At 66.6% G+C, this 13,859-nt stretch overlaps 1 protein-coding gene across 3 annotated transcripts in view; it reads right to left on the bottom strand.

The window, feature by feature from the left end:
• The window catches only part of PTPN23 (protein tyrosine phosphatase non-receptor type 23), a 41,779-nt gene that overhangs the window by 13,835 nt on the left and 14,085 nt on the right, over positions 1 to 13,859 (bottom strand). For all 3 annotated transcript variants that reach the window (XM_075923007.2, XM_075923010.2, XM_075923009.2), the window contains exons 3-10: positions 10,253 to 10,380; positions 8,581 to 8,657; positions 7,248 to 7,297; positions 6,103 to 6,234; positions 4,633 to 4,713; positions 3,902 to 4,033; positions 3,622 to 3,669; positions 1,238 to 1,294 (exon numbers count right to left, since the gene is read on the bottom strand). In XM_075923007.2, coding sequence (XP_075779122.2) covers positions 1,238 to 1,294; positions 3,622 to 3,669; positions 3,902 to 4,033; positions 4,633 to 4,713; positions 6,103 to 6,234; positions 7,248 to 7,297; positions 8,581 to 8,657; positions 10,253 to 10,380 — 705 coding nt within the window. The remainder of the gene's footprint in view (positions 1 to 1,237; positions 1,295 to 3,621; positions 3,670 to 3,901; positions 4,034 to 4,632; positions 4,714 to 6,102; positions 6,235 to 7,247; positions 7,298 to 8,580; positions 8,658 to 10,252; positions 10,381 to 13,859) is intronic.

Here is a 13,859-nt window from a genome sequence, read left to right as displayed (position 1 = left end):
AACGCGCACACAGGCAGGGAGGGCAGGTGCCAAACGCCTCAGCCACAAGCGCCCTGTGCCAAGGGGGTGACCGGGCTCCTGGCCTACGCCTGGGGGCCCGTGGGGCTGGGGCCCGAGAGCGGAGCCCAAGCGGCAGCGCGATCGCCATGAAGGCGAGGTGACTCCCGGCTCTGCAGTCCGTGGGACGGGGGGTCGAATCCCGCCTTGGGAGGCGGGCCAGTGCCGCGAGCTCAACGCCGCCTGCATCTGCGCCCAGGGATGGAACCCACCGGCGGGCGCCGAGCGCAAGTTCATGGCTTTGCACCAGCGACAAGACTTCCCCTCCCTGGCCCCAGGCCGAGGAACATGCCTGGGCCCAGCACTCCAGCGAGCGAGGGGCAGACGCAGCCTCCAGCAGAAACCCAGAGCTTCCCCGCCCCAGCCCAGGCTGCACTCGGCTAGCAAGTCCCTGCTCTGCCCTGGGGGGTGTCAGTAACCACCCCCCGGCCCCAGCCAACGCGCCAGCAAGGAGAGGGCACTTGGCTAAGATGCAGAACTGGCTTGAACCAGTCCCAGGGCCACAGCGCAAAGCCCCGTCGGACCCAGAAGCCAGGAGGCACCAGTCTCAGGTGCTGGCATTCGTAGCCCCTGGATGGCGCCGGGGGGGGAAATGGACACAGACCCCCCCCCCCCCCCCCCCCCCCCCCCCCCCCCCCCCCCCCCCCCCCCCCCCGAAAGGCAGGAGCGGAGCTGTCCAGCGGCAGAGCCGCGGCAAACCCTGGCCGACAGTAAAGCAGGGTTTAGGTCACGTCGATCGGACAACCCCACCCCGAATGCTCCCCTATGCCGCCCACTTGGGCCGAGACATGGAGGGGGCCCGCTAGCCCCTCCCCAGCAGTGCACAACCGCCCCTGGCTCCCAGCCCCAGCAGCGGGGCTCCCCCCAGACCTCGCGCGGGGCGTTCCCCGGAGAGCGGCAGACCAGCGCGGTGCCCCAGCTCAAAGGCCGCCAGCCCGGCCACCGGAGTCGGCGCTCAGGGCAGATGTCCCATTCGCGGCCCTGACTGGTACCGTCCCCAGGACCCCGTGGCCAAGTGCGGGTGGGGGGCTCACTGCAAGCGCTCTCAGTAGCTGTACCCCCCCGCAGCCACGGGAAAGCAAACGTTTGACTCGCACCAACGCCCTGCTGGCCGGTTAGGCCCCAACCTGCCCCGATGGCCAATCACGGGCAGCCAGTACGTGGGGAGACAGCGGCTCACCTTGGCCAGCTTGATAGCTTCATTGAGTTTATCCAGCGCGCTCTGGAAGTAGACAACCTGCAGAGAAAGAGGAGGGAAGTTCGGCAACTCAGCCGGCTGCGGAGGAGTCGTAAGAGCGCCGGCTTGCAGTGCCCCGGGTAGCACCCCGAGAAAAGGCACCTCGGACAGCCCAGCGCCATCTGGGGATCTTAGATGGTGTGTAACAGACGAGTCGTTAACTGCATGAAAACGTAGTGGTCACACGACTATTCAATAGTCCCCAGGGGCGGGGCCGGCAGCCAGTGCGCTCCCAACCCCCTTCCCAGGGTGCCCCCTGCCACTCCGCACTGCTGCCTATCAGCCCCCACATATTCAGCCAGTCCACAGGGGGAGCCGGTTTATAACCAGAGGCAGCGGCGCAGGGAGCCAGACAGGAGCCGGTCCACAGGGGGAGCCGGTTTATAACCAGAGGCAGCGGCACGGGGAGCCAGGCGGGAGCTGGTCCGCAAGGGGAGCCGGTTTATAACCAGAGGCAGCAGCGCAGGGAGCCGGGCGGGAGCCGGTCCACGAGGGGAGCCGGTTTATAACCAGAGGCAGCGGCACGGGGAGCCAGGCAGGAGCCGGTCCACGAGGGGAGCCGGTTTATAACCAGAGGCAGCGGCACAGGGAGCCAGGCAGGAGCCGGTCCACGAGGGGAGCCGGTTTATAACCAGAGGCAGCGGCACGGGGAGCCAGGCGGGAGCTGGTCCGCAAGGGGAGCCGGTTTATAACCAGAGGCAGCGGCACAGGGAGCCAGGCGGGAGCCGGTCCGCGAGGGGAGCCGGTTTATAACCAGAGGCAGCAGCGCAGGGAGCCGGGCGGGAGCCGGTCCACAGGGGGAGCCGGTTTATAACCAGAGGCAGCGGCGTGGGGAGCCAGGCGGGAGCCGGTCCACGAGGGGAGCCGGTTTATAACCAGAGGCAGCGGCGCAGGGAGCCAGGCGGGAGCCGGTCCACAAGGGGAGCTGGTTTATAACCAGAGGCAGTGGCACAGGATGGCAGCAGCCCCAGTTCATTCATGAGGGGTCTGAGCGCCCCACAGAGAGAAGCCGCTCTGTGGGATGCAGAGCAGCCTCCGTCCGCGGAGAGCTCGGACCCCGCTCCGACAGGGGCTGCCTCCGCGAAGCAGGCTCGCCGCAGACAGAGGCTGTTCCATGGGATGCGGAGCAGCCTCCGTCCACAGGGAGCTCAGATCCCCCTCGGACAGGGACAGCCTCTCCTGCCCTGCCGCTTCTGACAGGGGCAGCAGCAGGGGTGGGGCAGCAGACAGCGGAGCTGGTGCTGGGGGGAGTGGTTTTTAAGCCAGCTCCCCCCAGCACTGGCTTCTGCCTGCCCTCTCCCCCACCTCTGTAGGAAGCAGCAAGGCGGGGGAGGGAGGCGGGTCTGTGGGAGCAGATCTGCACAGGGAGCTGGCTTGAAAGCTGACTCCCCACACAGCAGCTCCAGCCTGCCCCCCTCACCCGCCACACTGCTGCCTCTCTATCAGAGGCAGCAGCACAGGGGTGGGGAGGAGGCAGATCAGGTGCTCGTGGGGAGCCTGCTTAAAGCCAGTTCCTCATGGGCACCAGCTCTGGCTGGCCCCACTGCCTTGCCGCCTCTGATACAGAGGCAGCGGGGGGTGGGGGCGAGACATGTGTAGTGACAAGACTAAGCGATCTGCCCAGGCTTCTTGATTAATCCTCTAATCGGATCCCTAGCACCATTAAGTACAGCAGGGCCAGGAGCAAATTAACAGCCCAACCAAGCAACCCAGATGAAGGTGCCCACAAGACAAGCACAAGGAGGAGAGACATGGGAAATGCAGCCCCAGTTTGGGGGGAGGGGGGAGGTCTGAGCTCCCCACAGACAGAGGCTGTACACATGGCCCCACAGAGCCATGTTCCTCCAGCCCAGGTTCTATAGTGGACTGGACTTGAGAGCCGAGAAGCCTGCCCCGCACGGCATGGAAAACAGCAGTCCCGCCACTGTGGTTTCTGTCCTGACAACCGGGCCGGAAAGACAAGTTGCCCGGTACAGACGCGCTTTCAGCCTTAACTCTGCCCCCCGGCGGGGACAGTTCCCTGCACAGCCAGGACACCGGCGCGGAGGGAGTTACAGGACACAAGAACGTGGCCCGTGGGAACCGCAGGCAGTAACGTGCCGGCGCTGGGTTCCGATAGGCAGGGCAGACCGATCTGCCGTGCGCCCCACGGATTGGTGTGGAAGAGGCGGGCGCTTCCAAATCAACGTTTAATGGGCACCAAAGCTTCAGAGCGCCCTCAGGGCCATGGAGAGTCGAGTTCCCGCAACGTGCCCAGCCTCTTGGCGGGGTTCAAGGTCAATCCCCCGCCGGACGGGGCTTGGGAACAGGAGCCAAGTTTTACTCACTCGTTCGCCAAACTTCTGCTGCTCCTCAGCCTGCTTCCCCATGTGCAACTGCAAAGACAGACAACGCCCCGGATGGCTGGAGGGTTCCCGACGCTGCCTGCAGCCCCCCGAGCCAGCTGGGGGCTCCTGGCTGAAGGCTGAATTTCGCCAGGCCCCGGGAGCGCTGCCCAGGGGGTCACCACCTCCCAGCGGGCCCAAACGGCCGCAGCCGCCCGCGAGCTGTTCCGCTGGGGCCGCCAGGCTGGGACTCCCCGCACACAGCCGCCTCCGTCCCGCTTACATGAGCAATAGCAGCAAAATAGTAAATCTTCATCTGCACCAGCTTCTTCCAGTCCTTCTGAAGCTTGCCCAGCAGCGCGGCTGTGTCCGAGTTCTCCAGGGCCCGGCAGGCCTCTTTGTAGTAGTCCACTACCTGCGCGGAGAGGGACCGTCGGGGGGGGACCCGCAGCACCAGAATCCCAACCCAGGAGCCCGTCCCCGCGGGAGGAGAGGGTCCCAGGCGCTGTGCTAGGCTGCTCTGGCCCACGGCCCAGAATTCCAGGCGGTCTCGGGAGGACAGGCCCGCCCAGCGTCAGGCTGCGGGCGCTAGCGAGGCCAATACGCTCGCCAGGGACGCTACGGAGAAGGGGACCCGAGAGAGCAGAGAGAGGCTGGCGCTAGGGCTGCCGCGGGGGGCCAGGCACAGCAGCAGGGCTCCCCACTGGCTGTCGGGAGGGCCGAGCCGGCGTCTCTCACGAGGACTCGTCCGCGCCGAGCTCAGGCACAGACCCCGCTCCAATCACCTGACGGAGGACGCGGCCTGGCAGCCGTTGCTTACTCGGCCTCGTGTTCCAGAGGCGAGCGAACGTGCCGCCCACAGCCAAGCAGCAGGGAGCGTTCCAGGGACTTCCTGCTCTGCCGGCCGACCCCGCAGTGGGATTGCGCTGGTACGCGGCAGGGCAGCGGGAGGGGATCTGGCTGAACCAGGCTCGGGGGGGCCCACACATGGAACCGACGCAGCAGGGAACTCACCTGGGCGCTGATCCTGGCCACGAGGAAGCTCTTCCTGTTGTCCAGCATCGACTTCTCCAAGAGACACTCCTGGGCTTGGCCCTGCCGGGAGAAGCAAGACGACGCTCAGCTTGGGACCCGGAGGCTCCACCGCATCCCTGGCCGCCTCAAACCCAGCCAGCCCCGGCAGCGCCTCCAGTCACAGGCCGGCCGGTCGGTCTACGGCGCAGTGAAGCCAAAGGGGGCCAGAGCAACTCCCGGCCCAGCCGAGCACAGGAAGCCTCTCGCCTCCACTGCCACCGCAAAGCCAGCCCGGGGGGCCCAAGGCACCGGCCGGCGTGAAGCGAGTCCGCGGACTCAGCCCCGTCTCCGGTGGACCAAACCCACCACCACGCAGGAGGGCTCAGGCGTGGACTGACCAGCCCTGCAGCCCACACTCGCCTCTGGGGAGGGTACCAAGCACTCTGGAAACGCACCAAGAGCCAAGAGACACGGCGGGATTCCTTTTACATGATCCTTTGCCTTCCTTAGGCCCATTAGCTACGGGACTAAACCCCCCGCGTTACCATCTCAAATAGTTCAACCTTCTCCTGCCCCCGTTGCCCAGCTGGAGACCACGAGGCCGTGACGAGCGGCCGGGGTAACCCCAAGAGACCTCTCCGACTAGTAACTGCCAAAAGCAGCGGCCGCATCTCACTGGCCCTGGCTGCCAATGGGTGGCCAGACGGACTCTTCCATAGGCAGGGTCAGCTGGGAGCGCCCCAGGTCGGAGGGGCGGGCAGGGCTGTCCAGGAAGGGCCTTGCCAGCGGGCACGTGGCCAGGCTCACCTTTCCTTTCCTTGGGGGGAGGGGCAGTTATGGGCCCTGCTATCGTGTGGGGTTTGGTGACACCAGCGGGCCCAGAGCTCGCGCCAGGGACGGTGCTGGGTCCCGCTGTGAGGCAGGGACTGGACTCGATGGCCTCTCCAGGGCCCTGCCAGTCCTAGGAGATGGGATCCGGTGGCTTGGCTCGGGCCAGATCCGGCTCATGGGCCGTAAGCAGAGCCAGAAGCAAGGCCAGCTCCCTGCCCCCGCCGTTCCCCCACTGGGAGGCGGCCACGGGCAGGTTGTCAATCGCTCCTCCCTAGAAACCAGAGCCGGCTTCACCCTGCTCCGTACGGATGCCCTGTGCCACTCCGACCGCCAGGCCAATGGGGGCCGGCCCGTCGGGGGAACCAGGCGGCCCCCCGGGCTGTGCTGCCGCAGGAGGGGAACACACTCCTCCTGTGTCTGCGTGCAGCAGTCCCACCCACACTCCCCCCCGCCCCGCCGCAGCCCAGCAGGGTCTCTCCTGCTTGGCAACCCGCCCCCGCCCTCAGCCCGCCCTAGCCAGGGTGGCTTCCCCTCCCACTGCCCTGGAGCACGAGACCAGGCTGGGCCCCGCGCCGAGTGCCTCTTGCTCCCCCCCAGCCTCGGGGAGGCCCCTTTACCCCCGCGGGGCCCGCGTCTTACCAGCATGAGGTTGATGTTGAGGTTAAGGATCTGGTGACTCATGTCCACGCTGTAGGAGTGAGGGAAGTGGCCCCGCAGGTAGGCGAACGCCCCGGCCGCGCACTGGAAGTGGGTGCAGGAAACCTTCATGCCCTGGCCGGGGCCGCCGCGGGGGGGAAGAGACACGAGGTTCTAAGAGACGCCAGAGCAGAGGGCGCGCGCCAGGGGCCCTGTGTCCAGACTGACTGGCTGACGGAGCAGCCCCACGTGCAGCCTGGGGACACCGCAGCTGGCCCCGCGGCGTTTCAAAGCGGCAGGGCCGCATGGAGCCCGGGGTCTGGAACCAGGCTTCCCGCGGTGCTGCCACTTTGAAGTACCCCTTCTCTTCCGCCCCCCCCACCCCGCTGCCTCTTTCTGGTAGAGGCAGCAAGGAGGGGGAGCAACTAATCGACAATCCGACGAGCCCTTCACCTCCCCAGCCCGCACTCTGGAAACGCACCAAGAGCCAAGAGACACGGCGGGATGATCTTTTGCCTTCCTTAGGCCCATTAGCTAGGGGACGAAACCGCTACCCCCGCGTTACCATCTCAAATAGTTCAACCTTCTCCTGCCCCAGCTGGAGACCACGAGGCCGTGACGATCGGCCGGGGTAACCCCACGAGACTTCTCCGACTAGTAACTGCCAAAAGCAGCGGCCGCATCTCACTGGCCCTGGCTGCCAATGGGTGGCCAGACGGACTCTTCCATAGGCAGGGTCAGCTGGGAGCGCCCCAGGTCGGAGGGGCGGGCAGGGCTGTCCAGGAAGGGCCTTGCCAGCGGGCACGTGGCCAGGCTCACCTTTCCTTTCCTTTGCTGGGGGAGGGGCAGTTATGGGCCCTGCTATCGTGTGTGGGGTTCAATGACACCAGCGTGCCCAGAGCTCGCGCCAGGCGCTGCCCCCGTCTCTGGACTCTGCACAAGGCAAAGGAAAGCCCCTCCGGCGTTCCCCTCGCAATCCATCGGCGGGAGCGAGCGAGACCAACCGCGCAGAGGGATTTCTAAAGGGGCCGTGACGAGGATCACCACGTGCCTCTAAAGACTCTGCCCCTGCCCCGACCTGTGCGCTCCCGTCGGGTGGAAGGGAAGAGGCAGGAGGAGGGAACCGGCGAGGTGCTAGGCAGCATTACCTCCTCGGAGACTCGCTTGTCCATGGCGCCCAGCATGGAATGCAACGCCCCTGCGGGGGACAGGAAGCGTCCGTCAGGCCGCACGAGCCGCGGTTCCCAGGCACACAGCCGCCGGGCAGTTTCACAACCCCCACGCACGCCCGCCAGCCGAAGAGTCGCCCCGCCAGGCTGCGACTCCAGCACAGCTGCTTTTACGGCACACTTCATTCAGAAGGACCCCGAGCCACAGAGCGCATAGAGGTTTTACTGGCTCGCTCAGCCACTTCTGGGGTGGAGCGCTGCCCATGCAACAGCACCATAATCCCGGGGAGAAGAGGAAATGAAGGTTTCCCTCTGCAGTTCCAAGGGTCATGGCAATTTGGGGCAGCAAGAACATCACCCGGGGTTTGCACTGACAATGAGATCAGCCTCAAACCGATTTCATTGACACGGGTGCAACCGGGCCTGCGGGGGAGGGGGCATGGCCGGTCTTTCATCCATCAGACTGACGGGGGAGAGCTTTCAGCGCTGGCCCTGGAGATCGGCCTCCTCCCACCCCAGACGCCTCGCTCGAGGGCCCGGTGCCAGGCGCACACTCAGGGCTCAGACCCAGCGGCATCCGCCAGAGCCCAGGCAAACGCGGCTCAGCTGTTTTCTAGATTCCCGGGAACGTTGCAAAGCGCCGTGACTCTGCTCTCCCGGCCGCGGGGCCCCGGCCGCCCGCGATCCCAGAGCGGCCAGGGGCAGGCAGGCAGGACGGGGTGACACCCACGTCCCGGCTGCGTGGCGGGGCGACCCACGCTGCTGACACCCACGTCCCGGCTGCGTGGCGGGGCGACCCACGCTGCTGACACCCACGTCCCGGCTGCGCGGCGGGGCGACCCACGCTGCTGACACCCACGTCCCGGCTGCGCGGCGGGGCGACCCACGCTGCTGACACCCACGTCCCGGCTGCGCGGCGGGGCGACCCACGCTGCTGACACCCACGTCCCGGCTGCGCGGCGGGGCGACCCACGCTGCTGACACCCACGTCCCGGCTGCGCGGCGGGGCGACCCACGCTGCTGACACCCACGTCCCGGCTGCGCGGCGGGGCGACCCACGCTGCTGACACCCACGTCCCGGCTGCGCGGCGGGGCGACCCACGCTGCTGACACCCACGTCCCGGCTGCGCGGCGGGGCGACCCACGCTGCTGACACCCACGTCCCGGCTGCGCGGCGGGGCGACCCACGCTGCTGACACCCACGTCCCGGCTGCGCAGCGGGGCGACCCACGCTGCGGCACAGAGCAAGGGCTCCCTAGTGCCAAGCCAGCCCCAGGGCTCTCTGGGCGGCAGGTGGGCGCCGGGGCCTTACCGAGGTTGTAGAGGATGCAGGCTTGCTCATACTTGATGTCTTCGTGGGTAACCGTCTTGCCGGAGAAGATCTCTGTCCTGCGAGCAGAGAGGCTGGAGTGAGCGCCCGCCCTCGCCCGGGGGCCAGATACCCAGCCCAGCCTCCGAGCAGGCAGGGCTAGGCCCAAGGGGCAGGCTCGCACAGAGTCCACCCCAAGCTGAGCAGCACGTAAAGCAGCCAGACCCTGTAATGGGTGAGGGGTGCCAGGCCCATCCGAGCTCACTAGGGAAGTGATGTGGAGTGGTTAGAGGAGGGGGGTGGCATCAGATCTCATCCAAAGCAGGGTCAGGCAAGCGGGTGGCAGACCCCCGGGCGCGGCTCGGTCAGTAAGCAGCGCTCTGCCTGGGAGGGGCTCTGTCCCAGTGGCACCCCCCGTGGGCTCTGGCTTTGCCATGGCGCTGCGGGAGGGGACCGCCCGAGGTGCACCCACGGGACACTAGCTCATACACGTGACGTCGTCAGCGGCCCACGGGCTCTACTAACGGGGGCGCCCCGTGGCTGCTCTCCACCCCCAGCCTGCCCAGGCCTTCGGGAATCAGGCGGTGCTCTGTGCTCTGGGCAGGACGGCCAGTTTCCCACGGCAGTAGAGACCTGCCAGCAAGCTCGCTCCCAGCCCCGCGCACCAAAGCCCGACCCCCGACCCCCTCGCTGCCTCGGGTGGTGCGACACAGACCCTCGGGGTCGGCCAGCGCTGCACCGGGTGCTCTGAAATCCCAGAGCAGGCCCACGAGGCACCGCGGGGGAGCCGGAGGTGGCCGTGGCGGGGGAGCCGTCGTCGGCTGAACGGGGCCAAGGAGATCTGTTGCTGGGCTGAGCGGGGAACAGCTCCTCCACCCCAGCGACAGCGGCAGGTCTCGCTCCCGTCAGGAGTGCCTGGCTTTCGGAGGCCAGGCTGGGCCATCCGCTGCCTGCAGGGCCCTCGGGGAGCCCGGCACCGGGCGGGGGAAGGACACGGCGAGGCTGGGAGAGTGAGATCTGCATTTATAATATAAGGAGATCTACCATCTCACAGAGCTGGGAGGGACCTGGAGAGGTCAGCGAGTCCAGCCCCCAGCCCCCTGCCCTCACAGCAGGACCAGGCACCATCCCTGACCGATTCGCCCCAGATCCCTAAGTGGTCCCCTGAAGGATTGAACTCACAACCCTGGGTTCAGTAGGCCAATGCTCAAACCACTGAGCTATCCCTGGACACTGTAAAGGGAAGGGTGGCAAAGGGAGAGTGACTGGGGGCTGGGCAGAAAATCCTTGGGGAGAGGGGTGAGGGGCACTGGAGGAGCAAAGGGATATACGGGGCCCGGCGGAGCAGATGCAATCTGGCTCAGGCAGGGCAGAGGAAGGGGACTAGCCCTCCGTCCATCCAGACTAGCACAGCCGATGGCCGAGGAGGGTTGGCACCACAGGAGTCCAGGCAGGAGATTACCAGGGACAAGGAAGCGGCCTGCCTCAATGGGGAAACTGAGGCAAGAGACAACACCAGGCCACACACTGAGGCCACAAGAGAGCCCCTCCGCTCCAAGACGGCCTCCCCGTGGGTCACATCCAGGCCCCCAGCTGGCTGGCCCCGGCAGGGGGAGCCAGTCGGATGCGGGGAAGCCTATCCCCTCCCCTGCCAGCCCCCACCGGCTGCGCTTACCACGTGATGGGGACAGCGGCCTCGTGCTCTGCGCCCATGGGGACGCGGCTCTGCAGGTAGTGGAGCTGGCCGAAGTACTTGCGCAGGATGCTGCAGCCCTCGAAGTCCCTGGGCACGCTCACGGCGCTCTGGAGAGACCGGGGCGGCACGTCAGGCCTGTCTCTGGCGGGCAGGGAAGCTGCGTACCCAGTGGGGGAGGGGGATCCCTCCCAAGGGCCAGCGCTCTAGCCACGCTCCAGGAGTCTCCGGGCTGGGGCGGAGCAGGGACTGGCTGTCGGTTTCCGTCCCTTCGCCCCTGGGGCGGGCAGTTTGCCAAGCCCGCGGGACGATTCCAGCCAGGCGCTGCTCACACCAGGCTGGGGAAAGGCCCCCCTGTGCTGGAGCCGAAGGCAGCCAGGCACGTGACAGACACAGGGGACCCCCACCCGCCTGCGCCTGCGGCCTGCGGCTCTCAAAGCCCTGTGCCAGTCAAGGCCCGGGGTCAGACTGGCGCCCGCCACGGGCAAGGCGAGCTACAAGCACCACGCCTGCCAGCTCAGGCCGAGCGGGACTAGCCAGCCGTGCTCTGGCAACTCCCTGGCCACGTCGGGCAAGGGCCGGAGAACGAGCCGCCCTCTGGGTGTTTAGGGAGCCTCTGACTGTGCACCCCCAAGCTGGCCGGTGACAGCCTCGGCCAGGGAGGCTGCGGGACAGGTCGGGCCGCGAGCTGCACGCCCCAGCGGGGACTTTCCGCACTCGGCAGCAGCAGCACAAGCCTGGAGGGGATTTCGAATGCCAGGCTTAGGCCGTCAGCCAGCCTCGGTCCGAAGCCCAGCACCCCGCCGCTAGCAGGAGGGGGGTCCTTCCACCAGCTGGCTAGGGGACTAGAGGGTCTGTGGGCCCGATCCAGCCGGTTCCTGTGACACGGGAGGCAAAGCATCACCTGCGTTTTACAGGTTGGGAGGAGACCGCCCCATAGTGACTCTCCTAAGATCCCTCCAGAAGCCAGCAGCAGGGCTCTGGACTGTGCGAGCCCCAGCTCCGACCACTAGGCCACATGCCCTGAAGAGCAGTTTTGTTAGGAACCCTCTCAGAGCCAATGTCAGAGGCAGTGCTGTCTGGCGGGTGGGGACTCGGGAACGCCCTAGTCTCTTCCTGGCTCTGCCACTGACTTGCTGGGTGACCTCAGGCAAATCACTACCCCCATCCCCGTGCCTCAGTGACCCCTTCCACCCTCTGCGTGGGCCACTGTGGCTGCCAGCCCTGGGGGCAGGGACCGTCTCTCGGCACAGCAGCGAGGACAGGGACTCCGATCTGAGCCCGCCACGAGGCACTACGGGAACACAAGCGAACGAGCAATTCCCCTCCCACCCAGGGCGGGCTTGGGGACAAAGCAGGAGACCCGGCGTGGGACCAGCGCAGGAAAAGTGGAACATTTTCCATCACGCCCCGCGGGTGCCAAAGCATCACTCAGCAGCGCGTCAGCCCCGCCCCGGAGAGCGGGCGGCGCGCTTTCGCCTTGGCGGCACGGACGCGGGAGCCAGGCCCTGGGCTGTCTGGCTGTGTCCAGGCTACACCTCCCTGTCGACACAGAGATGTGGATTAGGCACGTTGAAATGGCTAATGAAGCGGGGATTGAAATATCCCGCGCTTCATTAGCATAAACACGGCCACCGCTTTTTTCCAAAACGGAGCTTTTTCGGGAAAAAGCAGCAGTCTGGACGCGGATCTTCCGAAAAATAAACCTTTTCCCAAAGATCCCGTAAGCCTGAAAAAAGGGTTTATTTTTCGAAAGAGCCGCGTCCAGACTGCTGCTTTTTTTTGAAAAAGCTCGTTTCGGAAAAAAGCAGCGGCCATGTTTATGCTAATGAAGCGCGGGACGTTTCAATCCCCATGTGGTGCACTGTAAGTTCCTGGCTGATTGCTACACTTGGGCTGTGGGGGACCCACCCCCCCGCGCAGCTGTCTGTAAGCACGGCCCAGCAGGGGGCGCCCTACCGCCCCAGGCAGCGGCTACAACCAGTTCTACAAGTTAAGGGAAAAGGCTGATCAAAGGATGTGGGGGCTGGGGGAAGAGAGAGTCTGGGGCAGGAATCATGGAGGAACCAGTCTACGGAGGGGGCTGGAATCCAGGGGCCCAGGGACCCCATCTCAAGGGGGCTGAGGCATCCGGGCCCAGACTCCTGTGCTGGGCTGTATCCTGGAGGAGCAATAAACCCCTCGATTCTACCGGCTGGCGGAGTCTGTTCTCCCGCTACGGGGTGCAGGATCGGGGGACCCCCGACTGCGTCGTCACACCCCGCTTCGCTAGCAATTTCAACGCGCCGAATCGACATCTGTGTGTAGACGTACCCTGTGTGAGGAGCGCTGCTGAGAGCCAGCCCGGCCCCGGGAGACGAACAGCCTTCCCCCAGTGCGGGTCCCCGGGCCGGCCAGCCCTCTCCGGCTTTGCCGGCCTCCGCTTCAGGCTGAGTCTACAGCGCCTCCACACTGCAGGCCTGGGGCTCTGGCCAGCCCTCCCCTCCGCTCCCCCGGCCCAGGGTGTGCCACTGCAGGGGGCGGGGGCACGGAGGGGCCTCGGAGCAATCCCCCACCGCAGGCCTTGCAGACACCGACCCCCCCCCCCAAAGAGCTCCTCGGTACAGGCACCCGCCTCGCAGAAGGACCTGGCCCCCCAGCCTCGAACTTTGTGCTGCCGGGACCCAACCCTAGGGACTGTGGGCAGCCCAAGGCAGGGTGCTAGACAGCAGGTAAATGAACAGCCTTGTAGCCCCATCACATTCCAGCAGCTCCACGAGGATCCGATAGTCCCCGGGGCGGGGCCGGTCCCACGCCCGAGGGGTCCCCTTCGCCCCGCGCTGCTGCCTCTCTCGGAGACGGGCTGGCAGGGGGATCCGTGTAAAACCAGCTCCCCTCGTGGACCGATACAGCGGCAGCAGCGTGGGGCAGCCCCAGCCCCTGTCCACAAGGGGTCTGAGGCTGGGCTGCCCCAGTGCATGGGGAACTGGGCCCCCCATGGATAGGGGCTGCTGCCGCAGAGCGCACTCTGTCTGGGTGAGCCCAGGCCCCGACAGGGCAGCAGCGCCTGGGGGGTAGGGGGGCAGGTGGGTCCTCAGAGCCAGCATGCACAGGGACCCAGCTTACAAACCAGCTCCCCACACGTACTGAGTCCTGCCTGCCCCCCACCCTCACCCTCCGTGCTGCTGCCTCTCTATCCGAGGCAGCATCGCATGGTTGGGGGGGGGGGGGGGAGAGATCCACTGCTTGTGGGCAGCCGATTTAAAAGGTGGCTCCCCCCCCACTGTCCCTGATACACAGAGGCCGCCAGGGTGGAGAGCACGTGTGTTATTAGCCAATAAACCCAGGCTCATCGGCTACTCGTGTCCTCGACTACCCGTTGGCATCCCTAGTCCAAGGAGCCGAGGTCCAAGCAGCCGGGCCGGGGAAGGCCTCCAACTCCTTCCCCACTGCAGGATCCAGCCTCCACAGGGGCTGCTGGGTTTGAGGTGCTGGGGATCCCAGGGGACAGGGGCCTGCGACACTGATCACCCCACAGGGCCCGGGTTCACCTCACACTCCAGCCCCGAGCAGGCCGTGGGGTGCGCACAGAGCCGATCCCGCAACCCTC

Source organism: Pelodiscus sinensis, chromosome 2 (genome assembly GCF_052426305.1).
Source record: "Pelodiscus sinensis isolate ZL-2025 chromosome 2, ASM5242630v1, whole genome shotgun sequence".
Taxonomy (NCBI): Eukaryota; Metazoa; Chordata; order Testudines; family Trionychidae; genus Pelodiscus; species Pelodiscus sinensis.
The sequence above is the reverse complement of the archived record's forward strand: the minus strand, read 5'-3'. Positions and strand labels throughout refer to the sequence as shown.